Below are 26,993 nucleotides of genomic sequence, written 5' to 3' on the forward strand. Positions count from 1 at the left end.
CTCCTCGGCTCCGCGAAGCGCCGCCCCGCCCGGCGCCCGCCCGCTGGGGAGGCCGCTCGGCAGAGCTCGCCGCGCCTCTGAGGGGAACACCCCTGGAGAAAGCGCCGGCCGGGGATCGGCGGCCTGTGGGGGGCATGGTGGCGGGGATGCTTCAGAGGGAGAGGTAGTGCATGGCCTCCACCCACAGGCCTCTCCTTGCCAGTCCACAGGAGGCTGCCTCGCCCATGGCAGGTGGCCTGACAGAGCTCCACCATCCACCTAGGCCACCAAGGCCGCCCAAATCTGCAGTGCCTCCTTCTGACCCCTCACCCACCGCAGGTCCGCCCCCCTTTGCCCACCTTGGGCTAGCAAAAGCGCCTTTGCGGTTCTGCGAGGGCAGAGCTGGCAGCAACGAACGCCCCAGACTCACAGACCCCACGGGTGTCCTGTTTTAGGACACCAGAAGCACAGTGTGGCAGCTCTTTGCCAACAGAGAATAGCAAGGCCAGTGTCCAGGCAAGGTTCACCCTCCTCCAATGAGCCCAGAGGCTGTGAAGGTGAGGTAAGAGCTGTAATGTGGATTAATTTGAGTCCATCTGGGAGGGTTTGTGATCCAGGGTGTTTCCAGGAGGAATTCAGGGTGTTGGCAGGGAAGGTGCACCTGCCACGCTGGATCAGTAATACATTTTTGGTTTAATGCAGGAACTTTACCTAAGACAAGGACATGTTCTAAATAGATCTTTTTACTCTCAACATGCAGGAAATACAAACATTACAAAGTTCAGCCTTGACTCAAATGACTACTTCATACTCAATCACAGTCCAATCTTCAGCACATTAATACCTGTATTTCAATAGCCAGTTTCACATGCATTGTGCTGAAAGAACCTTTTCTTGTAACAGGAACAGATGGAATTTCAAAAGTTCATTTTGAACAGATTACAGATGTGCAAGGGCTGTTAGGAAATCAGATTTGTCAAGAAAGCAGCACAAGGTGAGATGCCCAAGGTCTCAAGCATCCCTTTCTGTATTATTCTGTGCTCACATACTCTCTTTTACCTTGTGTCCTGCCTCCCTGCTACCTTTGCTTTGCGCATTCCCATTCCCTTGCTTTCCCAAGCCTCTGACCCTGAAGTCCCCACTCAGGATCCTTGATGAGTGCAATAATTTTGTACCTCTCTCTTCAACAAAAATCCTTGTTCCCAAACCTCCAGCAAAAGTGGGTCTAGACCCACTCCTCTCTCTATGTATCTCCTCAAAAGTGTGATCAAAATGCTTGATGGAATTTTTCTGAGCTTTCTCATGCTGCCACTGACCCATCCTCCCTATACATCTTGGGCTTTATCTTTCATTTTGAAAGCTGCTGCTCTGGCTAAACTGAATCAATAATGCCTTGAGGACTTTGGGGTTTTTTCCAGAAGTCTGTTGCCTGAAAAAAAATACAGCAATGCTCTGATAAAGAGTCCCAAATGCTTGCAAGATATCGAGGGGGCAGGCAGTCTACCTATGTAAAATCATACCCTGAAGCCAAGAAACACCCTCCTGATGCGACCTGCTCTGTTAAGGCATCTGCTGCAATCCACCCCATGACTTGTCATGACTCAGCCACTTTTCTTGGAAGGGAGATCCAGTCACCTTTTGCCTCCAAAGTTAAAAGAGCAGTGTCTTGGTGACCTTTAGTACTCATTGTGGATCATGATCCCTTAATTATTCCAATATGCCTCCAGGTCTGAAAGGAGACACTTTGCCATCAACACAGATTTCACTACTGCAAACTTAATACAGCTTATTACAATACAAATTACATCACCATAACCACAACCGCCATTAAAGAAAATCCAAACATATCAAAGCTTTACCCAACTAATTAGTTCCAAGTACAGCAGCAATTGCGTTTTGCCCCTTTCTTCATTCTGTTGGTTTGATCCTGAATTGGCATTGATAGGTTCTGGATGTGGATGCAGCATTATTGTTTCACTGAGCACCCCATTTAGTAGTTCCCTGTAGAATGTGAAGCACAGTATAGCACCATTCCATTGCCCTCTTTACCCCCTGTGATGCCATCAGTGGGCAGAAAAGTGTAAGTTCATCGTTCAGGTGAATCCTGCCATCATTTTTGCAACCACACTGTCATCTAAGTCCTGGTTTCCACCATTGCCAGTAGGAGTACCAGGGCAGTCGGCTTCTCCATTGTCCTGTAAGAAACCACAGAGCTGGTCACAGCTTTGAATCTGAGCTTTGGGGTTAGAAGTCAGGGATTATCCACTGACCACTAACATGGTGGGTTCTTCCCCTCCTGTCCAGAGCTTCCAAGGCAGGTAAACCCCTGGATTTTGCCAGTGCTGTGGGCACAAGGTCAGTGGAAGATAGTTTCACTGTTAGAGTTTGGCCCATATGTGTCTGCACTAGGAACTGATCCCTTCTATTGTCTGGCATAGTCAATGCAAGTTAATGGCCCTGCAGAACAAAAATGCTCCAATTTGAAGGCTTCTGTAGCTTCCCCAGCAGTTGTTGCCATTAAAACTGCCTGTAGTAACCATGTGTCCCAGCTGTGGTGTGAGAGATTGGCAAGTCTTTTAACTAGATCATTGGTCTGTTCAACTATACTGTTGGCCTGAGGATCATATGGAGTATGGAATACCCATTTGATGCCTTCCTCTCAAGCCCAGTCTTTTACCACTGTGGCTGTAAAATGTGACCAATTATCACTTTGAGTGTACTCAGGAGTGGGTAAAATACTAAATTGCTTTCTCAGCCCTGGTCTTTGGTGGCATTGCTAGCAGCTGTAGCCATAGTCAGTCCTGACACCACCTCTGCTCCTACCAAAATGTATCTCTTCCCACTGGATGATATTAAAGAATTAATATAATCAATTTGCCAGCTGCTCCAAAGAACATTGTCTTGTTTGATATGCTGGCACAACAGAGCAACCAATTCTTCATTAGCAAATCCCAGACAGTCCCCACTACTCACCCAACCAGTATCCTGTTAGCCCTGACCACCGGAATGTCATCCACATATTGGTTCATGCAAGTGCCTGATGGCACTTTCACAGTGTTGAGGAGCACAGCAGGGCTTCATGGGATAGTAGGGGCTGCTTGTGCTCTTGTGGAATCTGATTAAAGGTCTAACGTGAAGGTGAAGGCAAACTGGCATTTGTTGTTGCTTAGGGGAATCATAACATCAAATCAGTCATCTATGAGAGGATGGTTGCCTGTATTGCTGCTACTGCTGAGGTTGTACTTGGGACAGCAGCCATTAGCAGTTGGGCATTACTATTCAATTTTTTACAGTCATTAAAGCCCATCAGGTTTACAGACTGGTCAGACTGGGGGATTGTAAGGAGAGTGGGTGCAGATTATCTGTCTCTTCTCCATGTTGTTAATCACTTCTGCAATGCCCTGTTTAGCTATGGCCGGCAGAGGGGATTGAGAAATGCAGGTGACTTTAGACTGCAGCAGTGCAGGAGCAACTCTCAGGACAGGTGTATTGGTCTCACTGGCTCAGTAATAAACTTAGGTTTAATGCAGGTGAATTTCTTGTACTTCAAAGAAATAAAGTTTCTAAATGGTCTTTTTCATCCCAATGTGCAGGAAATAAAAACATTACAAAGTTAGTTCAGCCTTGACACAAATAACTACTTCATACTTAGTCATAGTGCAGTCTTCAGCAAATTAATACCTGTATTTCAATAGCCAGATTTACATGCATTATGGATCTCGTGCTGAAAGAACCTTTCCTTGTAACAACAGCAGATGGAGTTTCAACAGTTCATTCTGAACAGATTACAAATCTGAAAATGCTGTTAGAAAACCAGCTTTGTCAAGAAAGCAGCACAAGGTGATATGCCTGGGGTCTCAAGCATCTCTTTCTGTATTATTCTGTGCTCACATACTCTTTTTTTACCTTGTGGACTGCTCCCCTGCTACCTTTGCTTTGCACACTCCCATTCCCTTTCTTTCCCAAGCATCCTTGATGAGTGCAATAATTTTGTACCTCTCTCTTCAACAAAAATCCTTGTTCCCAAACCTCCATCAAAACTGGGTCTAGATCCATTCCTCTCTCTACGTATCTCTTCAAAAGAGTGATGAAAATGCTTGATGGAATTTGCCTGAGCTTTCTCATGTTCTCCCTGATGCCCCTACTTACATCCCGGGCTTGATTTTTCCCCTCCTTCACATTTTGAAAGCTACTGCTCTGGCTAAACTGAATCAATAGCACTTTGAGGAATCTGTTGGTAGAAGAAAATACAACACTGCAGTCTGAAAACAATTTTTTTTCTTAAAAAAAAAAAAGGCAAAAGTAACCCCCAAATGCTTGCAAGGTATCTAGGGGACACACAGTCTCCCTACAGAAGTTCTCACTCTGAACCAAGAGTTGCTAGACAGCCAGCCTCCAAAGACAATGCAAAGCAATAAGGTCTCCTTCAGGCCTTTTGGGGGTCCATCAGCTCTTCTATGCTGGAACATGTCCAGAGAAGGGCCACGAGGATGATCAGAGGGCTGGAGCACCTCTCGTATAAGGACAGACTGAAAGAGTTGGGGCTGTTCAGTCTGGAGAAAAGAAGGCTCTGAGGTGACCTTATTGTGGCCTTCCAGTATCTGAAGGGGGCCTACAAGAAGGCTGGGGAGGGACTTCGCAGGATCTCAGGTAGTGAGAGGACTAGGGGGAATGGAATGAAGCTGGAGGTGGGGAGATTCAGGCTGGATGTGAGGAGGAAGTTCTTCACCATGAGAGTGGTGAAGCCCTGGAATGGGTTGTCCAGGGAGGTGGTTGAGGCCCCATCCCTGGGGGTGTTTAAGACCAGGCTGGATGAGGCGTCCCTGCCCAGGGCAAGGGGGTTAGAACTAGATGATCCTTGTGGTCCCTTCCAACCCTGACTGATTCCATGATTCTATGATTCAAATGTGGCCCAATTTCTTCCACAAGGTACGAGATCCCTCCTCCCATGAATCTTATTTGACTGCATTCACTTAATAATTTAATCTCCTGGAACTTTCTCCCCGTGGGTGTTACTGTGAGAATAAACTATTTCACTATTTAATAAATGTTATATGCCCTGGCTACTGATGTCTGCAGAGTAGAAGGAACAGTTAGCTAGATGCAACTGCATGTTAAATTGGTGTTTCTACTTCAGAGCCTTTTCTAAGAAAAGCACTTAGCTTTAAAATGTCAGATATATAATGAAAAGTATTATTTTTGTGATCAGTTCTGGTCTGAATTTTAGTAAGAATAAATGCACTTGATTGAAAAAAAAATATTATTGGCCACTTACAAAAGGTGATTACTACCTAAAACTTGTCCAGGTTTTGTCAGTCCCAGGAAGGAGGGCTTAAGATGCTCATTAGAGTGTCCTAATTGCTTCAGGAGATTGTAATTCTGGATTTTCCAGTATGTGAAATAAATGGATACTGCCCAAGTCACTCTCCATAAGTGCAGTGAGCCTATATTTATGTACTGAAATTGAGGTATCACTTAATTTCCTGTTAAATCTTTAACTGAGAATGATGCCTGTTTCACATGTTAAAATATGCTTCTCTTGTCTCTGCAGGCACAACATTTTATATAGCTTTTTGGAGGATCTAGAGGTTAAGTGGCAATTATTGTATAATCACTGATGTATTTTTCAGATGCTCTACTGCAGAAACAGCATTACCTCAAAAACTGCAGGACTTGTTCTCTGCTTCAGGATGAAAGAGAAGTTGATGACCTGACTGAAAAGAACTTCCTAAGAGTACAAATGAAGGAGAGAATGGGAGAAACCAGGGAAGGTTGGCCTGGCCTGGAACTGCAAGATGATGGATCAAACTGGTACTTTAAGGTGCCAAAAAGACCTCAAGTTACTTGGTAAGTAATTGATGTAATTACTCTTTATGAGATAAAGTAATTGTAGGACTGTGCAGTAACTGGCTGGCTCAAGTGTCAAAAGTGAAATATTACCTTGGTTTCCAGACTGCTATTCTGAAACGTTTTCCTCAAGAAAATAGTCCTAATTTATGTGTACCTCACCAGCAAGTCTTTATTCACATAAACAACACCTGCTGTGATCTTCTGCTTTTTCCTATTCTGTTTTTCTTCCAAATCATGAAAAGTCAGTGGACTCTTACTGGCACTAACAGCTGCTGCAGCAGTCATGAAAATGCCTGAACTAGTGAAAATCTGTAGTATGAAAAGAAAAGGAGTAAAATTGAGGAACTCATTAAATTGGCATATAAGAGTTTAGCACAGACAATTCTAAAAATAGAAAATATATCTCATGCTTTTTATGAGATGCTGATCCCCTATGAAAGAATTCCTTTCCAGATCAGTAAGTTTTAGTAGTAGAGAAAATTAAAAAAGGACAGTAAAGCATCTGGTATAATTAATTTGTTTTGAGGTTGGTGCCATTGAGTCAGCTGGTTCACTTTCACCTTGACCAGTCACATTGCCTCCTGTCAGCTCTCTTGGTTCCTTTAAAATTGATCACTCTGAAGCTCAGCTTAATGCATGCACACCAATGGCAACGTGGAGCTTACTATATTAATAGTATTAATATGTTTATGGTAGCCACAGTAATTATTTACATCACTTTTGCATAGTTCCCAAAGGTGGGTGAAGGTCTAGTGGAAAGTGTCCCTGACCATGGTAGGGGGGTTGGAACTAGATGATCTTTAAGGTCCTTTCCAACCCAAACCATTCCAGAAATCCATGAATTCTACGGACAGCTGTGCCCTGCAGCGTCCCCAGGGCGGTGTGGATCAAGACACGGCCAGGGGAGCGCCAGCTGCCAGGCCCGGCGGGATTAAGGGAACCGAGCCGCTGGCGGCCACGCCGTGAGTCTCCTCCGAAGGACGAGTCCGCAGGATCAGGGACCATCTGTTGAAACGGCTGTGGAGCTCCCCGGTATGCGACTTCCCACTTGCCGGCTCCCGGACAGCGCCCCCACCTCGCATGCCTTTCCATCCGGGTCTCTCCGCTGTAGCCGTTGGAAGTGTTCGAAACCCCTCAGCAACCAATCAGTGCAAAGCGCTCCTCACCCATTCAGCAACCTGCTTTCGGGTACCGCAACAAGTCTTACTTGTTTGCCCAGGCAACTCCCTACCGCCAATGGGAGACCGCCCAGCCGTGAGCGGCAGATGCAGCATTCAATCAGACAGGGCAAGAGGGAAAGCGCCGTCCAAAAAGGGAGGGGAAGCAGGCGGGACACCGTGCAAAGCTGTCGAATGGGGTGGCAGCTTGCATAGAGTCTGTGGAGTCGGCAGCCAATGTGTGGTGCGCTTAGTGCGGCGGCTCGCTTTTTGAATTGGCGGCGGCTGCTCATGGCGGTGGCTGTCTTTGCGGTTGGCGGTGGCGGTGAGGGGTGAGCCGTGAGTCGGCCCTGGGCTCCGGGAGCGGGCGGGCGTGCCCGGGCTGGGGGAGCGGGTGCGGGTGCTCGTGCTCGAGCCTGAGGAGAACAGCGACGGCTAGGGGTGGTCTGGGGAGGGGCCGGCTGAGGTGGGCTGAGGGTTGTGTCCGAGGCGCACCTGCAGAAGCTGGAACCCTCGTGGGGTAGCCCTGCTGTCCGGCACTGCCCCGGGCCTTCCCTAGGCCTGTAACAGTCCTGTTTTGGCGGAGCGGAGGCCCAGGCCTGCGGGCACTGCTAGCTCCTCAGGTGAGAGCAGCTGGCGGGATCTAATCTCGTCTCCGGCCACCTCCCAGCAGGACAGCTCGGCTACGCTTCTGAGCGGCTCCTCAGGAGGAAAATGGGCAACACCAGAAGTTTCTTAATATCCCAGTCCTTGCTTTAAAAAACACGTTTTAGCGTTTGACATATTTTGTGACCTTCAAACTTTCCACAAATTGCTGGGAGGTCATTTGGATGTGTAATGCTGCAAGGGTATTCCGCTCCGCCTGAGTCCTGGAGTGACGACAGTGTTCTGTTCTTTAGTATGCACGGGAAACTGCTAGGCCATAGCTTCTGCGTGCTGTTGGTTCTCTTCTGTGTCTTGACACTCTCAATGCATAAATCTAGGGACAAGTATTATGTCCTTAGTTATTATACGACCATTTAAATGGGGAATAGTTTTTTTTTCAAATACACCCGGAATGGAACCTCTTACATAAACTGGAAAACCCATGAAGAAAATCTATGCTCTGTAAATGTATGTTCATATACATGTTATTTGGTATAACAACTGCTGCAGAAAAGGAATTGTATCAGTGTCTCAGACTTCCTGAGAAAAAAGCAGTAGGTTTTAACCTTAGTGGTGCCCCTCACTTGAGAGGGTTTTTTTGGGTCTAATTTTGCATATCATTCCCTGTATGGTAATCATTGTTATTTACAATGTGTGAGTCTTCCAAGATTGTGCTTCACTCCATCCTTACTGCCAAAGAAGAGGTAATTGTATAATGGTTCCTGGTGGCATCTTTATAACCTGCTGGACAGGTGGTCCCTAAAGGCCCTTTCTGTTTAAAATTACTTTCTCATCTTGCTAGATCTGAAGCTACTCTGAGATAAACTGACTGGTGACTGGAAGTCACTGCTAGGAAATTTAATTCTGTGGAGCCTGCATGACTGTGTGTGGCACTGGTGCTGCAACTAAAATGTCAAACTTCATAACTCCATATGTCTAGGATTATGGTAGATTTGTAGTGTTGATTTATTGTTCATCACTATACTAGGTGCTTACCTGATGTATTATGAAGACAGGAATCCTGTCCAGGAACCTCAAATATGGTCTCCTAAACTGTAGAAGATAAACTCTTTTCTATGTTGCCATTATGTCAAAACACCTGTTGGGTTTTGTCGTCTGATTTTTCCTTTGCTATGTAATCAGGCTGGTGTTGCACAACTTGAAAGAGAGTTATGTACTGTTCTGAAAGAATTTTACTACCTCATGAGTCCTCTTTCAGATAATGCTTTAATGTGTTATTTACACGGCTGCGGTTTGAAAGAGGCATTTACAGTCATGGGGAGAAGGACTTCAGATAAAGTGCTACAGAGGGTTATACTACAGCAGTTTAGATACAGTTACTCTAGATAACTTCGGATGCCACTCTGCAAATATTTAAGTTTGCGTGAAGGATGAATCACAGGAAATGCAAGCTGCTTGCGTCAGTGCTCTAAAGAAAATGCGCTACTTGTTCCACAGGTGGTTTAGAACTAATGTTCTGCTACAACATTCAGGTAGCTGCTTCTGCAGCATATGAGAGAAACAAGAATTCTGCCTTTCCAGTATGTAATGGACAGGGAGAGCACAGATACAGTCTTATCTGTAAGATGATAATAATAATATTCTGCCTAATGGCAGAACAAGGGGCAACGGGTGAAAGTTGAGGCATAGGAAGTTCCATGGAAACATGAGGAAATCTTTCCTCCACTGTGAGGGTGTTGGAACACTGGAACAGGCTGCCCAGAGGGATTGTGGCGTCTCCCTCTCCAGAGATACACAAGACCCATCTGAATGTGTTCCTGTGTTATCTGGTATAGGTGATCCTGCTGTGGCAGGGAGGTTGGGACTGGATGATCTTTTGAGGTCCTTTCCAGCCCCTAACATTCTGTGAAGACGGAAGGCTTCTTTATCTTATGTGGTGGTTTAGAAATTTCCCACTACATTAACATGATAAATGTTTACTTGTGGTGTGTAATTAATGTAGGACAATAGACTAGATCATACAGGTGGACCTACATATTCTTGTTAACTTTGTAGAGACCCAAAGGTTTTGAGAAGCCTCTTATTTTTTTGAGTAAATACTGCTGGTTCTACTCCCTGGGTGGTCATTTTGATATGACATAGTAACTCTAGCCAGTTCACCTGAAAAATCAAATTTTAGCAAGATACTTTGTGTACCCTTAATTATTCTGCTAACGTTTCGTTTTGACAATGCTAATTTTGGTCTCAAATCTAGCCTGTAATACTTTATAGCTGAAGCAAGCAAGTGCTTTCAGTTTTAGTGTTTTGTGATGAGTCTCTTAAAAACAAAACCACAGACCCTAGAGTTAGTGCTGCCCTGATGCTCAGAGTTGGAGTACACTCTCTGCAGCTTTCTTATTTCTGTGGTAAGCAGCCTGCTCAGAACCATTTCTGTGATAGATTTGTTGTCAGTCCCTTCCATCATTGTGTGATTCCTTCTACTCAGAACTACTGTCAGTATGAGATTTTAATAAGAATCTAAATATTTTGTGTTCAGAAGTTTGAAGTTACTTTTTAGTCATAAAACCCTTATTAATGATTTGAATTCAGCATATCTGTCTTCTAGGTACTGAAGAATAAAACAAACCCAGAACCAAGATATAATCATGGCTGACAACAGTACCCTGGTGTCTGAAGCTGGGAGGAGCCTCTTGGCTGATTCTTCTGTCCTTGAGTCAAAAATTACAGAAACTTCTAGAGAGAATGTATTTCCTGGATCTGTTCCTCACATTGAAGGTAATGACAGAAGCTCATTGTAAGACTATAGTATTTTTATGATGACTGATCACTTTGTAGGTGTTTGGTGGTTTGGGAAAAAAAAATGCTGTGCTGAAGTACAGAACTGTCTGTAGGGTAGCCTAAAGAGCATTGGTTTGATGTCCTTTCACCAGCAAGGGGACCATCTTAATTTTTAACTCATCTTGTTATAAAAATTTGGTGTTACAGCCATGAAATTAAAGTAGTCTCTTAGCTGATGGATAGAAAGATGTTAGCTCAATTTGTTTCTGATGTACAATAAATCATTCTAGGTGATAGTCTTGACACCAGTTTGGAAAGCACAGCTGCTCTGTTCTGTACAGGTAGACCTTAGAGAGATGAATAGTGTTGAGCTGAAACTAATTCAGGAAGACATCATGGAATTAAAAAGATAAATAAATGTTGATCTTTTGGTGCAAATGACATGGAAGCAACACTTGTCCCTTCTCCCTAATATTTAGAAAGCATATTAATACACGGAGAAAAAGAACAAGATATTTCACTACTGGTATTCCTGGGTGAAACTGAGCAGTTACTAGTGAGTAATGAACCTTGTCATCCAGGAACACAGAAACTAGAAAAGATACTAGGTGTCTATTTTCCAGCCAATCTCAGTATCTAGTTCTGCTAGAAGCATTAAGTCAGTTCTGTTTGTCACTTGGTAGGGTGGTGGTGTTTGTTTTGTTCTTGCCCTCTCTAGGTCTTCTTGAATCTTTTTGCTTTGACTCTAAGGTCATGAGTTGCAGGATCTTGTTTCACCATATACTAGGAAGTTCAGGCTCTGTGGTCATTTGCATATGTCTTAACTAAAGGACAGGCCTATGGAAGTAACATTTATTTTCATGTTTGCTGCTGATAAATAAGTTGTCTTGAAAGGATGCAGTCTGCTTGTATTGTTCTATGCACTATTGCTTGATTTAGACCCAGCATGGATTTTGCTCTTAAGATATGAATATCCTCCTTCTCTATAAACAGAAGAAATGCCTCAAATAGAAACCAGAGTGGTTTTGGTTCAGGAAGCAGGGAGACGTGAGGAGCTTTTGAAGGCCTTGGAGGTATGTGAGTCTCAGATAAAAGAAATGAGGTGGTGTGCTTTTAAATTTCCAATAACCAGTTTGGTTCTATACTAAAGCTCTCCTCTTCCACAGACCATTAAGATAATGGAAGTACCAGTTATAAAGATAAAGGCAACTAGTCCTGATAAATCAGAAGAAAAACTAATTAAAAGTATTATTCATATGGTATGTCATGCAATTATGCACACGTGGTTGCATGCAGCACTGGGACTGAGATGTGCACATGCTTTAATATATATTAATTGGGCATAACAGTCACAATATATGCTAATGTTTCTTATGGTGTCACTTAAAGCTTGTGAAAACTGGCACTTACTTTTTCTTTTCAAACACTTTCTCCTCTATGGAAGTAATATCTGCAGCTCCTAATTAGTGGTGTTTTCTAACAGAGGGGTGGAAACAGCAATGCAGACGTTCAACTGCATGCTTGTGTTCAGTCAGCACACACATTTTTGCTATGAACTGACCCTAATTGGTTAATTGACTTCCCTTTCAATTGAAAGTTGCATTTAAAATGAAATGTAAGAAGTCATTTTCTGTTTCTTCATGTGATGAACATAGGAAATAAAATTTGGACCCAATCATTGAAATTGGATCAGACCAACATTTTAGAACCCTTACAGATATCAAGCAATGGACAGAAGCCACTCCTGTTCTTTACAGCATATGCAGCACTGCTGCAAGCTGGATACTACTTTCTAGTAGCATCCAGAAGTACCTTAAGCCATTCTGACAGTCTGAAATCTCATTTATTTTTTTGTGCTTAGTTTGGGGTTTTCTCCTACCTAGATATTTCCAATACTGTATTATCACTGTGAACTGATATGTAAACTGCTGAAGTCTCTAGAATTCTTATTCATCAGAAACAGACTTTTTGGTATTTGCATGCATTCTGAACTCCCCAGGGAGTGTAACCTTGTGGCAGCACCAGAAGGTACTGAAGGATTAGGTGCAGTTCATAGCTATTCTTATGCTAGAGAGCAGTGCATCTCATTCAGCTTTCACAAATCCTAAGAGTCTGTCTGTCTCTGAAATCTGAATCATACATTTTTTTCCAAAGGTCCAGAATAAAAATCTGGATAAGTATGTTGCCTGAATAATGCTTTCTCATTCATCTTCATCAAGGAAATTAAAGTGCCCTACATAAAGACAGACACAGTAGAAGAGCTTGGAGATTTTGATTCCCCGAAGTTTGAGACTGTCTTTGTTGTATCAGAATTCCAAGATTCTCTCTTTAACAACCTCTGCAAAGCAGATTGCCGAGTCATTGGACCTCCAGTAGTGCTGCACTGTGCACAAAAGGGAGAGGTATGTGCCCTCTGAAATCACCAGAGTAGTTCTCTGGTTCATTGAGTTGTAAATATTAAGCATTCAAAATAGAATCCATGTTCCTTTGATCAATCATAAATACTCTCAGCAAGAGAATTTCAAGGGAAGCAAACTTCTAATAGCATTTAGCATGTAGTAAGAAAGCACAGGCAAATAGTAATATGGATGCAGCTACTGCAGTAATTGTGACAGTTGTTGACCTGCTAGTTGGGATGGTGCCATTAGGAAAGGCAGCATATAAATGATGCCCCAGCAGACACTTAATATTTCCTGGGTTGACTTCTAGATGGGAGGGATTGGGGAGGGGAAAAAAGATGGAATACTGCTTGTGAATGGGATGCTTCAGTTGCTTTACCAGAACACTGGCAGGTCAGGAACTGAGGTGTAACTGAGTACATAGACTTGCACTAGTGCCTGGTGTGTTTTTAAACTAGTAACAATAGTACCATTAAAGTTAAGGTTAAAAATTGAGTGGAAGCAGTATTTTTCACTAATCACTTTACTTCTTACTTTCAGCCTTTGCCTTTCTCTTGTCGTCCACTGTACTGTACAAGTATGTTGAACTTGGTACTGTGCTTTACAGGATTCAGAAAGAAAGAGGAATTGGTAAGACCTTTGCCCTTTGGATGTCAATATATTCTTCTGTCACCAACAGAGTTTAACCATGACTAGAACTTGTATGAGGAGGATGAATTATTGTTCTGTTTTGTTGCAGTTCAGAGGCAGCAATATTTGAGGATGGGAGTAAAACTGTTTCCCTGTTCAAGTCATTTTGTGCATGCCATTTTTGGTCACTTTTTTCTGCTGAGTGACATTAAACATCTTTAATTCAGTAGGACTTAAAGATTTGTAGATTGAGGCTTCAGATAAGATGGTGTTTACCCAATAGTGTCCTCTTTCTTGCACAGGTGGTAGTGAAATCATGCAAAGCATTGTAGTCCTGTTCAGAGCACTTGCAGATATTATCTTGCTGCCATGCTATCCTGCTATTGTGCTATTGGGACTTCATTATTCACATGTGTAGGTCTGATGTGGTTTGATCCTCTAGCAATTCTCTTTTCCATGTCAGTGATGCAGCTGACATGCAGTTTCACTCTTGGACACTTGGGAATCAACAATCCACATCTTTATCTGGGGAAGAAAAAATCTCAAAACTGAAGCCTTTGCCTAGTGTTAGGGATAGTTAAGTTTGATCTGCCAGTTTTGGCTTGGACAAATCACAATCCTATGTAAATTCTGGCAATTTCCCTTTCAGATAAAATTGACTAAATTAGTGAGGAGAAATGTGCTTCAAATCTATGGTGTGTGGAAAAAGTGGACGCATATGTATGATGTTCACAAGAGTACTGGTGGCTTGGGTAGTCTTCCTCAAGCTACATAGTCAGGCTGGATTAAATATTTAAAAACAAACAAAAAACCAAACACAAATAGAAAAGTTAATAGTTCTTCCCCTGTAGGAACTATTTCTTCTCCTGTAGATAGGTGAACAAGTTGTTTTAAGAACAAATTGGAGCATTTCTATTCCTAGGCACTGAATGTAACCTTTTGTAGCTTTGCTTTGTAAACTATTTTTGTACTGCTCTCACTCTGCACTGTAAGCTTCAAAAGATTCTAAAAACTGATTTCACCTTTCTTGTTCAGGTGAAGCTGGTGACCCTGGTTCATCATATGGGTGGAACTATTCGAAAGGACTTTTGCTCAAAAGTTACATATCTGGTGGCTAACTCAACACATGGAGACAAATTCAGAGTATGTAAGCTGGAGCTGGTGCTTCATGGAAACTTACAGAATTTGTTTTTTTGTAGACTAAGTGTGTAAATTATACTTCAGCTTGTAAATTGCAGGGGTTTATTCCTGTACTAACAAAAATGACTTGTAATGGTGAGTTCATCTCCATCTGGTGTTGAGGTTTGACATGTTTTTGTCTCTGTTAAAAGATCTAAATAATACAAATTGCCTGAATGCAGAGACTGTGAAATGGACAAGTAGAGTAAACAGCAAGAACCAAAATGTTGAAGTACTTAAGCTATTGATAAACATTTGTTCAGCCATGAACAAGTGTTTATGTATCAACACACCTAGTTGGAATTGTCTGTCCAAACAAACTTCAAGGTAACTTGAAAAAGCTTTAGTACTCGATTTGCCTGCATCTTCTTTTTTAAAAGTGATTTTTAACTTGTTTTGTGTGAACTTTCAAATCTTCCTTTGTGTGATGTGTAAATATTTGTTAGGGGTAGGATTTTTTTGACCACACCAAAAAGGAATCTTTCAGGACATGTATGTCCAGTTGACACAAGTAGGAGTTTTACAGGTTTTTGTACAGTGGAACTTGACATAGCAATGCCTCTGTGCCTTGCCCCCCCTCCCCTCCCCCCCCCCCCCCCGTTTGAATTGTTAGCTGGCTCTTGCTTTTTTCTTAGTCTGTCTTTCTAAACTTCCATTTGGAAGAGAAGACCTACTTTATAACTCTGTTCAAACACTTTTCTGCCTACCCAAAGGGGAAAAAGTAGGAAAACTTTATCGTAGAAGTTACCTTTGGAATAGTTGATTTCTCTTTGGTATAATTGAGCTGGAATGTTTGTCTTCGTAAGTTTCAAAAGCAGGAGGAGGATCCTGTATTCCACTGAAACAGAGCTTTGCTTCTATGGTTTTTTTTGAGTGATGAGACTAAGAAGATGGTGTACTTTTGAGTAGGTGTTAAAATAGCTATTGATCAGCCCTACTAGTCAGTGAAGAATTAATACGCTAACTTTTTGTAGTATCTAAAAGTAAAAGCAAAGATAGAAATTTTTCTTGGTGTGGGAAAGACAAATGGAAATACTTTCTTGGTAGAACTTTGTGCTTTTTGTCTTTTGTAGGTTGCTGTAAGTCTTGGTAAGCCTATTGTGAAACCTGAATGGATTTATAAGGCTTGGGAGAAAAGGAATAAAATGTAGGTATTTATTTTCTTTCAGTCTTAACCTTGCACCCTGTTCACTTGTATTGTGGTAAGCTGTTTAAATAGTCCTGATAGTGACATTGTTGTGAATCTTTTTTCTTTTGTTTGTTTTCTTGCAGTGATTTCTGTGCAGCTGATGTTGACTTCAGGAATCAGTTCAAGATTCCTCCCTTCCAGGATTGCATGTTAAGCTTCCTTGGATTCTCCGATGATGAGAAAGCTAACATGGAAGAAATGACAGAAATGCAAGGTTATTGTTTATGAAACCTGACTTGCAGAAAGAAGGGGGTTTATGGCTGATAAATTTATAGCTGAAGTTAAAATGCTGGATCATGAATCCTGAAGTATTAATGAAGACTCTGCAACTTAGAGCTATAAATTGATTTTTACATACCAGTGTAAGCACAACTTCTGGTAGCTCTTGAAGACTTCTCACTTCCTAGGCTGTTTGAAACCAGGCAATTAAAAAAAATAAGGTGCTTGAAGACATCCTGGCAAAGTTGCTACATAGTGTATATATGTTCTCCTTCAGCTTTCATAATCAGCTTTCTGTGTTTTATCTTTACATAATTCACATTTTACTATGTTTGCAACTTTGATATAAACCATCATAGGTAAAAGACTCGGAATTGTTAGCCCAGCATCTGGTCAGCTCACAGGAGTTAATCTCTTGTTTGGCTCTACTCTTAGCGATAGGTGCTACAGAACTGCCAAGTGAGCTATTGTTTTCTAATGATATTCTTCAGTCTTGCTAATTTGGCCTATTTTTAATCTAGGAGGACATTATTTACCAGTTGGTGATGAAAGATGTACACACTTAGTGGTTGAAGAAAATACAGTGAAAGATCTTCCGTTTGAACCTTTAAAAAAACTCTATGTTGTGAAGCAAGAGGTGAGTGCTAACCAATTCTTGAAAGAATCTTGATATATAATGCTTGGTATGTGAGATACATTTTGGGATAAGCCAAATGCTTGCATTTAGCATGCAAACTACCTTACTGTCATATATGTACTCTTTGAATAATTTTAATTTTGGGTAAAGCTCTACAACATGTTCTTCATGTGCATTTTCTGTTTTCCTGTAGTGGTTCTGGGGAAGCATTCAAATGGATGCCAGAGCCGGAGAGTCCATGTATTTATTTGAGAAGGTATGTTGAACTCTCCTGACACAGCATATGTTTGGGGGTAAAATCAGCATGCACAGCAGTGTGTGTGGGGCTAGAGATCAAATATTTTAAAGCAGCACTTAAATTCCAGATCATCCATTATTCATTTTATACATAGAATACCGATTTGGAAAAAAAAACAACCCACAACCTCATTTCTGCTTCCAAAAGGTTGGACATGCTTTCAATCCAACAAAATACTAGTGTGGCTTTCAGTTTAAAAAGTAAATAAGAGGCTCTGCTTCCAAAAGGTGTACTTACTTTTAGTCCAACAAAATATTAGCATGGCTTCCAGTTTAAAAAATAAGTAAGAGGCTTTGCTCGTTTCCTCTTGGCTTCCCTACGAAGAGCTGTATTGTGTGCCGATCTCCACAATTAACTTCCCTTCGCATTCACTTGAGCTGGACACAGTGGGTGAAACCACTAAACTAAACTTTGTTTTACTGCAGTCAGACAGTCCTGGCCTCAAGAAGTCTGTGTCACTGCTTTCTCTGAGTACTCCAAACAGCAATCGCAAAAGACGCCGTTTGAAAGAGACTCTTGCCCAGCTGACCAGAGAAACAGACATGTCGCCGTTTCCTCCTCGCAAACGCCCTTCAGCTGAACATTCGCTTTCTATCGGCTCCTTGCTGGATATCTCTAACACTCCCGAGTCAAGCACTGCCAGTGGAGGTAGAGCTGAAACCCTTCCGACGCGCTTGCAATGTTTGAGAGCTCCCTGCATACGAGTGGTAACAGTTGTGGTGTGGAAGTCTTGCAAGTTTTGCTAAAGATTTCCTAAGTGTGCAGAAAGAATTGGAGTGAAGAGTTCAGACAGAGGCCAGGCTGCCTCCTGTCACTGTAGTAAGCATATTCATATTAGAGAATCAGAATTGTTATAGTTCAAGGTCATGAATGCCAGCAGTTAACCCAGCACTGCTAGGTCACCACTAAACCTTGTCTTTCAGCACCATCTACGTATCTTTTTAAATCCCTCTACTACATCCCTGGGCTGCCTCTTCCAGCACTTGTCAGTGAGGAAATTTTTCCTAATATCCAGTCCTTCCTTGGCACAACTTCAGGTCACTTTCTCATCCAAACATCTGTTGCTTGGGAAAAAGGACTGACCCCCACCTTGCTACAGCCTCCTTTAAGGGCATTGTAGAGTGTGAGATCTCCCCTCAGCCTCTTTTTCTCCAGGTTAAACAACCACAGTTTTCTCAAATGTATGTAAGACTTCTGCCCTACTCTCTTGACCATATCCAAAGGAAAAGATACGGAGTTAATATGAAGTACTGTCAAGTGTTGCTCCAAAATGCTTCACGTACTTTGCTGAAAATCTGCAGCAAATAAGCAATGAGGTTAACAGTAAATAATCTAAAAACCTCTTCAGTAGGATTCTTGGAGAAAGGAGAACAAAGATTCTTTTCTAAAGAAATTAAAGGGAAAATTCCTGCAAAGCCCACTCCTGGCTCTTTGAAATGTACTGTTGAGGTAACCCGATTTGTGCCAGCAAACTGTCATGTCTAAAACTTCACAAGAATATAAATCACCAGCTGGTTTTGATGAGTTAATTGGCAAAGAGCTTTTAGCATCTCTGTACATGGCTCTTGTGGAAAAGAGGAAACTGCAGAATTTTGGGTGAGGCAAAAGCTTATCCAGGTTTTTGTAAAAGGAATTAAGAAAAGGCCTCAGTTATGCTCCACAGAGGAGGAATCTGGAGCTACTACTGCTTTAAAAAGGCCCCCCTATAGGAGTCAAATAACATCTCAAAGCACAGTCTGCAAGTGACAGTTTGGGAGGAATAGATCAGCTTTCTTGGATCATGGTAGAGCTGTTGCAACCCCTGGTACAGAATTCTCTTCCACCATCAGCAGACAGTTTCAGATCAAGTGCTATTTTGAACACAGCAGATGAGGTACTTATTTCATAGCAACTGTGATAGTAATGAGCTTTGACATCAGAATGAGCAAGTGCAGGTTTCTGAGATCTAATACATGAGCATGTATGTAAAAGTAATGGGCTGCTCCAGGTCCACTTTGGCTTTAGCTTTAAGGGAAAGGACTTGTGACTTTCCCCTGCCCCCCAGAGGAATGTAAGTGTTCAAGGACTGATTTCTAATGAGCTTCATACCCACTGTAAGGATGGCAAGCAGCTGAAAAATAATTATGTGGCAACGTGAAAACAGAGAAATATTTTGGTACGTTAGGTATGACTAATGCTCAGCACCTAATCCTTACTTCCTAGTAAACACAACAGGGCTGAGTCATTGACCTGCCCCTGAATGGCTTCCTGGTTTCAGTCTAATTTGTTCTATAATTAGGGTGTAACAAAGCCTTTTTCTAGAAAGAGCTCTCATAGCTATCCAATAACCTGCAGAACAGCCTTTAAACAAAACAAACCCAAACTCTCTTTCCTTGAAAATTGTGAAGGTTTATTTCTGTCTTTGATGCTGAGCTTATTAGGGACTCTATTGTAATAAAGTTTTCTTTTCTTTTGGTAATATCTCATTATCAGATACGCCAAAATCTTGTGCAAGACCTTCCAAAAACTCAACTCCTCTTCCAGTAAAGCAGTCTGCAAGATGGCAAGTTGCAAAGGAATTGTATCAGACAGAAAGCAACTACGTTGATATTCTAACAACGATCATTCAGGTAAGCAAGTGCAGGTCAGCTGTAGGAAGCTATAGAATCATAGAATGGTCTGGGTTGGAAGGGACCTTCAAAGGTCATCTAGTCCAACTCCCCCTGCAGTAGATAAGGTTGCCCAGAGTCCTGTTGAGCCTCATCTTGAATATCTCATGTTTGCATCAATGATTATTTTCAGACTGTGATCTGCAGGCTTTTGAGGGCTTGAGTGCATCAAAAGTTCCTAAAAACAGCGTAAGCAGTCTCCTGTAATTTTATTGACATAGAAATGCTTAGTATCTGTTAAGAATAAAGGCTGGAAAATACAATTTATAGTCTGAAATCTGCAGTGGAATTGTAGTTTCTATGGAAATTCCAAGCTTTGGGAAAATATGATCTTTGTGATTCTGATTTGTAAGATATTGATGAATAGAGATGGCAGGGGAAGAAATGGTTTGATGTGGGCTGCTTTGTTACTCTGAGAATAGAACAGCAAACAGCTTACAGGAAGGGCTTAATTTCTGAAGAGTTTCTTTCTGTTGCAGCTGATTATCTGCTTAAAGAATGAGCTAAGATGTGTGTGAGTAGAAAAGAAGATGAAAGGGAGTTATGCTGTAGTGATGTATCAAACTGTCTTTGTATATTTAAAGCCACTCCTCCCTAACCCACTCTTTTGAAATGGGAGCATCTCAAGATTGTCCGCAGCAAAGTCTGATCTGGAAGAGAAACACTGTTGCTTTCATAACTTTCTTAACACCCTGTTGTGCATTGGAGAGCATTAACTTTTTTGCTTAATTCATCAGTTATTTCAAGTTCCACTGGAGAAGGAAGGACAACTTGGAGGACCAATCCTTGCACAGGAAGAGATTAAGACCATATTTGGCAGCATTCCAGATATTCTTGATGTCCATACCAAAATCAAGGTAAGATGCTAGTTCTCCCTTGCAGGGGAAGCTTTGATACAGACTTTGAATGCTCTAAGTTGTATCTACTGGATAGGTGTAGGTTCATTCTGGTGCTGTTGCACATACTGTTCAACCTATTGGGTGATGTGCAAATCTGAAGTACACTTAAAGATTTAACACTTACAAATATCTGAAGTCTGAGCATTGTGCACACAACTAATATTGCTCTTTGTGAGCTGGCTTTTACTTTCCCATTTGAAGACCTCATACTGTAGGGGGTTTTCTGTAACTGAGCTACAAAACTAGTCAAAAGGGAATCAAATGTAGTCTAGTTCTGACAAGTGCTTTGTACTTGCATGTTTCTATTAGAGCAGTAAGTGAGGACTCTTGGAAGCATAGATAAACCTGTGTAATTAAAAAACCAAAACTAAACAACCAGCCACCCCCCTCCCCCCAAAAAAAACCCCAAACACCCACCAACCAAACAAAAATTTGTTGTTTTCCTGGGCTTTCAGTGAGACTTCTATCATTCAGTAGGAAAAACTGATCCTTCCTCAAATGGCTTTGAACCAATTGTCAGAAACAACCAGCTCATAAAACTGGCTTGCACTTCAACCTCTGAAGCGGTTGACCTGGTACTGAGGCCTAAGAAGAGCTGATTGAATTCTGTATGAAATTGTTTTCTTGAGGCTCACCTTATTTTCTGTTTTGATGTGGATTGCAGGGGCTCTCTGAAGCTGCCTCTGGGTCTCACAATAGACTACAATGCAAGTCTTCCTCAAATGTGAAGGTTATAAAATTTCCTTCAAATAATGACATGTGTCTGTTCCCATCTGTTTCACAGTAGGCTTATAAAATAGAGGGACTTGCAGACTGCCTGTAATTCAATGGGTTTGTTTTATTGTTGGTTTTATTTTTTTCCCAGCTGTTGGGATCTAGTCTAGTTAATTACAATAGGTATTGATATGTGCCCACTGATGTGGGCATCCATGTGACAAGTAGGATTCATCTGCAGCATGCAGTGTAGATGAAGCTTCTTAGATGCAATGCTTGTGTTTTTCTTCATCTTTGGTGTAATAAGACAAGTGGCAGCAACAAACCAATAGTAATGGTGAATCTTTTTTGCCTAAGGTGAATCTTGTGCCCTCCTGTCCCTGTTACTAGCTAACAGTGAATAAGCTTGATCCTTATGAAGCTGATACAGCCTTAACAGCTTGGTCTCCCTTTCCTGGATGCCCTAGAGCAGCAAGTGAGGAAAAACTATGCTAGTTCTATTTCAATCCTCCCTTACAGACCTTAGAGTCCTGTGTTAGTTTTACACTCCTAATTGGAATTGGTTCACCTCTCTTTTGTGTATACTTTTTTAAATAGTCATTTGGGGTGTGTTCTGTAGTGTGGTAGACACAGCAGTATCACCTAGTTGCAGAGTGCTATTGCTGTTACACTGGTGGGCTCTGCTTGCATTGATTCAAAACTACATATTCAGTAAGTCGGAGGTCTCTTGCTTTCAACTCCCAGCAGGATGAAGGGGTTTAATGTGAAAATGTACAGCTTTTAGGATTGCCTCTTTTGTCAGCATGGAACCACAAAGCTAATTATGTCTGCTCAGCAGACTCTTGATCCCATCTTACAGCATTTTGAAGTTTATTCATCTTATTTTCTTACTCCCTGTTCTGCATATATTCTAGGAAGACTTGGAAGATCTTATGATTAATTGGACTGAAAGCAAAAGTATTGGTGATATCATTCTTAAATATGTAAGTTAGTTTCCTTTTTTTTAAAATGCATTTAAAAATAGCTATTATGAGCTCTTGTCTTACCTTATAAACAATCAGTTTATCAGAGCTAGCAAACACAAGCAAAAGCACTACTGAATGAGACTGAATGCAAGCTTGTATGATTGTACTTTCTGCTTGGACATGTTAGATGCATTTTGGGTCGGTAATCAGTATCAAGTTTGTCTGTCCTCTTGTGTGAGGGGGTAAAAATCTGAAGAGATAGAGAACTAATTTGCAACACCACAGACATGCTTTTTACTCTGACATTGAAAGGGGCTCTGCCAGTAACCTTAGCTATCTGCTACTTTTGATTAATAATTAAGAAAATAGCCATTCATGGGAACTTCTTGTGTTTTTCTTTCAAGACTTGAAAAGTGTGAGTGAATAAGAACTGCTTGTTTTCCCAAGTACAGAATGTGCAGAACAGGAGAACTAGGTCTGGGGCTGCAGTGCATTTTAACATAAGCAATCTGCAGTGTATCTTCTGCTGACGTGAGCATTTCCAAGCAAATAATGTTTGGCATTGAAAAGTTTTCAGTCTAAGTAAGATATTGCTGCTTATGATTTAATGTCTTTTAATGGTGGTTGCAGTAGCTGAAGAGAATGCCTGTCTGAAACTTCCAAAATTCTCACCAAAAGCATCCTGCTAGGTGACAATCTGCCTTGTACTCTAGCTGCTCAGCAGCTTCTAAGATTGTCACACGTCCTCGAGGTTTCTGAGAGCAGTCTGCATTTAATCAGCAGCACTGAATCTTGGGCATCTGGCATGCAAAAATGTCTTAATTTGTTCTGTGAACACGCCTGGCTTTACAACACATTTTTTTGTTATTCTTCACTGAAATGTGCCTTTGAGCAGCTTTGTATGGCTCAGGGCATAGGAACATATGTACAATGCTATATAATATGTAAAGCAGAGCTGTAACAGTTGTTTCTTTCAGTCAAAGGACTTGTTGAAAACATACCCTCCATTTGTGAATTTCTTCGAAATGAGCAAGGAGACTATTACTAGATGTGAAAAACAGAAGCCAAGGTTTCATGCCTTCCTAAAGGTAAGTGTCTACAGAACTAAGTCCTTAGTAAAACGTGGAGGCCATTACCAAGTAAACTACTTAATGCGGTAGATAGAAGCATGTGGAATTTCGGAAGCTTGGAGGAATGTGAACCATCTCATGGTGAGACAGAAATAGGAGGGATTTGAACTTCCGTCCTTCCAGCTCTTTCATAAGATATCCAAGTTCCTCCTCTATTATACAGCTTACAGGATAGCTTGATTCCATGTAGGTTTTGCTGGAAAAAGTGCTTTTTCATTACTTTCTCCCAAATACATATCTTCTTTTTTCTATAAAGACAGCTAGAGCTGCTGCTCTTCATTGGTCCCTCTCCCTGTGTTTCAAAGACTTGTATTTCTGAAATGGCTTTTAACTGGCTTTCAGCAGCTGTGAAGTCCCAGGGAGGTCGAATCTCTCAACATTCTTGTGACTAACGAATAGCAACATAACAGTGGAGATCTAACAGGAGGACGATCTTCAAAGAAAGCGTTATTTGAAGATGAGTGTTAAGACACTTGAGCTCTTTAGATCATAGCTCTAACTCTTCTTCTATAACCAAAAAGTGTCTCTCAAATAGTGGAGCTATCAGTCTGACAGATTTCAGCTCATTTTTTTTTCTGAGCTACCAGTAATTATATGCAAGTATTGATATCTAAAAGATGAGGAAATGAGTAAGAGAACAGGCCATCCCCTGTTCTATGCCACATTAGCATCTGAAACAAGGACTGAGGAGTTGATAATATATGGACAGTTTAAAACAAGACATTCTGACAATGTAAATCATGTGATAAATACTGTACAGAATGTGGTTTTTAACATCTGTTAATGACTGACTATGGTGAATGGTTCTCAAGCTTGTACTGCAATGCTAGTTTCAAGGAAGGCTTTTCTTTCTCCTGTGATTATTAGTATTTTGTGTAGCTAAAAAAAAAAAACTAACCAAAAATTCCTTTCTCCTCTTTTCCCCAGATAAACCAAGCTAAACCTGAATGTGGTCGCCAAAGCTTAGCTGAACTCCTTATCCGTCCTGTTCAAAGGCTGCCTAGTGTTGCTCTACTACTAAATGGTAATCCAGTGATGGTTTTTAGTAGTTTGCCTGTGAAGGTGTTAAAACCAAGATAATGCTTGTTTTTTGCCATAATTAGCAACAATTTTTCTCATATAAAACAAAGGTGGTTCTGGGAGTTAATCATGCTCAATGGCAGTTACAGAAGAAACATACTTCTGGCTGAATTTCACTTGTTCATGAATTCGTCCATAGGATTCAAGTAGAGAAATAATTTGCTCTGACAACAGTTTCATCTCTTCAAATGCAAATATAATTGAGCTTCACATGCAGCTAGCATAAACTAGAGAGTAATTTGTATTGACAAGGCTTACAGCTTCAGGTGTTCCACCTGGTATCAGCTACTTGCTGTAATAATGATTCTAATAATAAAACCCCTACAATGCCATTCTTTGCTTAGAAAAAGATTTCTAAGCTTCTCTCAGTGCTGCAACAAAACCACCATGTACTTTTGTTGCTAATTTTGACTAGTTTGAGGGCTTGGTTTTGTCTTGTAGGTGTGTTTGTGGGGTTTTTTTTTCTTCATGAGATGCATGGACACTTGCTGCTCAGCCTACTTCCCCACTTAATCAAGGCTATCTGGATTCCAGGATAGCTGTGGCTTATGTTGGTTTGGGTTTTCTGTTTATTGTTAAAATCATCTCCTCTGAGCAATCTAAAACTGAATTTTTCTTATTTGTTTTTAGGCACTTGTAATATATGTGGGGTTTTCTCATTCTTATTTTTCAATTGTAGATATTAAGAAGCATACAGCAGAAGAGAACCCAGATAAGATAACTCTAGAGAGAGCTATCGAATCCTTAAAGGAAGTGATGACGTAAGTGATGCTCATTGTATGAGGCACACTGTTACACATCTAGATCTCTCTGTTCCTCCAAAACTGTTCCTGTTGTGTTGTTGCCATAACTGTAGTCTCCAGGTAATTAGACATTATTGTTCTTCAGCCTAGTTTGGTCACCGTTGTCACGTTGGCATTCTGTGCCAGAGCTCTCAAAGTGGTATGTGGCATTGTTACCCATCATTTTTACTTAAACCTCTGCTTACTCCCTGCCTCAGCAAGAAGCTGAACCTCCCAAGTCCTCTGTTCTGTTTCAACTCTATCTATTCCTTCCACAATGAAACATTGTTTTGTCTTCTAAATTTTGCTTCTAAGGAGATAGGCCACTGTAAGGACATGCTACTGGTGGAAGATTAGTTTCTCTCCTGCTCCTGCATTAGCTATTCTTGGCACCATTCCACAAGTTAATTAGCTTAAAGCTGAAGCTGTTTAGGTTGTGAGTCTCACCTCTTTTGAAGTGTAGCTCATGTCTCCAGCAATGAGACCTCCTGTATTAATTGGGTAAATGTTTGTCTGATTTCAACAACAGCAGCTTTTAAATTGTAATTTATTCTTGCATCTGCTTCTTGGTGAGCTGCAGTTTTGACTTAGAGGGGTAAAATCCAGGCTGCAAAGAATTGCATTGTGTTGGCCCCTAGTTCTGATCTTATGGGGCAGAGGAGGGGCATTAGATGTTTACTGAATTATGTCAGCTGCTGACATGACAAGAATGCTGCTCTAGGTCTGAAGTTTCCAAGATTCTTAGCATGTGGTATTTGGCTACGTTGATTTTCTGTTTCTAGTGCTGCTGTGCACACTGTATCTCTCTGGTTAGCTTTATTATTTGTGTACATTTTAAATGCAGTACATTCTTTTACTGTTGCTTGGTATTAAAGAATAAATATAATATGCTTCCCTCAGGCACATTAATGAAGACAAAAGAAAAACAGAGGCACAAAGGCAGTTCTTTGATGTTGTCTATGAAGTCGATGGATGTCCAGTAAGTAATTTCTCTGAAGCTGCAGATCTTTGCACTACTTTGTTCCGTTTGCAAATGTGTCTGAGGTTCAATTGCAGTGGTGCTGGTTTAAACAGATTGCCAGCGTTAAGTTGTAAGCAAGCAGTAATCCAGTCCTTGAGTTAAATGCTTAATGGGCTTTTTGTTTCTATCACTTAGGCCAATCTCTTGTCCTCTCATCGAAGCTTAGTTCAGCGATTGGAAACCGTAGCACTCAGTGATGACCTCTGTGACAGGGGAGAACAGGTCACGCTCTTTCTGTTCAATGATTGCTTAGAGGTAAGATGACCATATAAGTACAGCTCATGAACGGAATTATAAAAGACTTAGCACTACATATGAATATAAACAAGTACAATTTGAAAACTTGGAAGCAGGATTCTAAGTCATGGAAAGCTGATAGCTCAACACATGCTGATGCTGCCTTTCCATTAGCTGTTGTATAAGCCGACACAAGTAGCTAGTTGCTTCTAGATGGCTGAGAGCTGTTAATGTAGGCTTTATTGTCTTGCAGACAGATCAAAAATTTAGAAGCAGCTTAATATATTAAGAAAGGCTTAGCTGAATAGCACTTTGAATAGTACCAATGGATGTAGTAGTGCTGGAGCCCTGGTCTCAGCAGGATGCTTGTTGTCTTAAAGTTTGGCCATGTTTAATGGGAGTAAACAGTGGGCCTCTAGGGTCTGCGCTTAGGCTACAAAAATAATACAGGTTTAATGCCTTTGACAGTATGTTAGGAAGAGCTAAAGGAGAAAAGTAATACTGGAACTTATGTGGAGAAACTGAGGTTGTAAAGGACACTATGAAAGTTACTATTAATGTCTTCAGCAGTACGTAACATTGTCTTCATAGAAGAC

General features: G+C 41.3%; 1 protein-coding gene across 4 annotated transcripts in view; it reads left to right on the top strand.

The window, feature by feature from the left end:
- Positions 1 to 26,993, top strand: part of ECT2 (epithelial cell transforming 2) — a 48,564-nt gene that overhangs the window by 13,814 nt on the left and 7,757 nt on the right. Inside the window, exons 5-25 of one of the 4 annotated variants that reach the window (XM_068145015.1) lie at positions 883 to 973; positions 5,610 to 5,826; positions 10,198 to 10,367; positions 11,364 to 11,443; positions 11,537 to 11,629; positions 12,590 to 12,772; positions 13,310 to 13,399; positions 14,435 to 14,542; positions 15,652 to 15,725; positions 15,851 to 15,981; positions 16,508 to 16,623; positions 16,817 to 16,879; positions 17,347 to 17,569; positions 19,394 to 19,530; positions 20,307 to 20,426; positions 22,097 to 22,165; positions 23,125 to 23,235; positions 24,205 to 24,301; positions 25,037 to 25,118; positions 26,040 to 26,118; positions 26,296 to 26,415. In XM_068145015.1, the coding sequence (XP_068001116.1) occupies positions 10,238 to 10,367; positions 11,364 to 11,443; positions 11,537 to 11,629; positions 12,590 to 12,772; positions 13,310 to 13,399; positions 14,435 to 14,542; positions 15,652 to 15,725; positions 15,851 to 15,981; positions 16,508 to 16,623; positions 16,817 to 16,879; positions 17,347 to 17,569; positions 19,394 to 19,530; positions 20,307 to 20,426; positions 22,097 to 22,165; positions 23,125 to 23,235; positions 24,205 to 24,301; positions 25,037 to 25,118; positions 26,040 to 26,118; positions 26,296 to 26,415 (2,106 nt within the window). In that variant the 5' untranslated portion in view covers positions 883 to 973; positions 5,610 to 5,826; positions 10,198 to 10,237. Of the gene's footprint in view, positions 1 to 167; positions 542 to 882; positions 974 to 5,609; positions 5,827 to 10,197; positions 10,368 to 11,363; positions 11,444 to 11,536; positions 11,630 to 12,589; positions 12,773 to 13,309; positions 13,400 to 14,434; positions 14,543 to 15,651; positions 15,726 to 15,850; positions 15,982 to 16,507; positions 16,624 to 16,816; positions 16,880 to 17,346; positions 17,570 to 19,393; positions 19,531 to 20,306; positions 20,427 to 22,096; positions 22,166 to 23,124; positions 23,236 to 24,204; positions 24,302 to 25,036; positions 25,119 to 26,039; positions 26,119 to 26,295; positions 26,416 to 26,993 lie in introns of those variants that run through there. The other 3 variants (XM_068145016.1, XM_068145017.1, XM_068145014.1) reach the window with 3 other exon arrangements.

This window comes from Melanerpes formicivorus, unplaced genomic scaffold (assembly GCF_026170545.1).
Source record: "Melanerpes formicivorus ecotype bairdi unplaced genomic scaffold, bMelFor1.0.p_v2 SCAF_12, whole genome shotgun sequence".
NCBI lineage: Eukaryota > Metazoa > Chordata > Aves > Piciformes > Picidae > Melanerpes > Melanerpes formicivorus.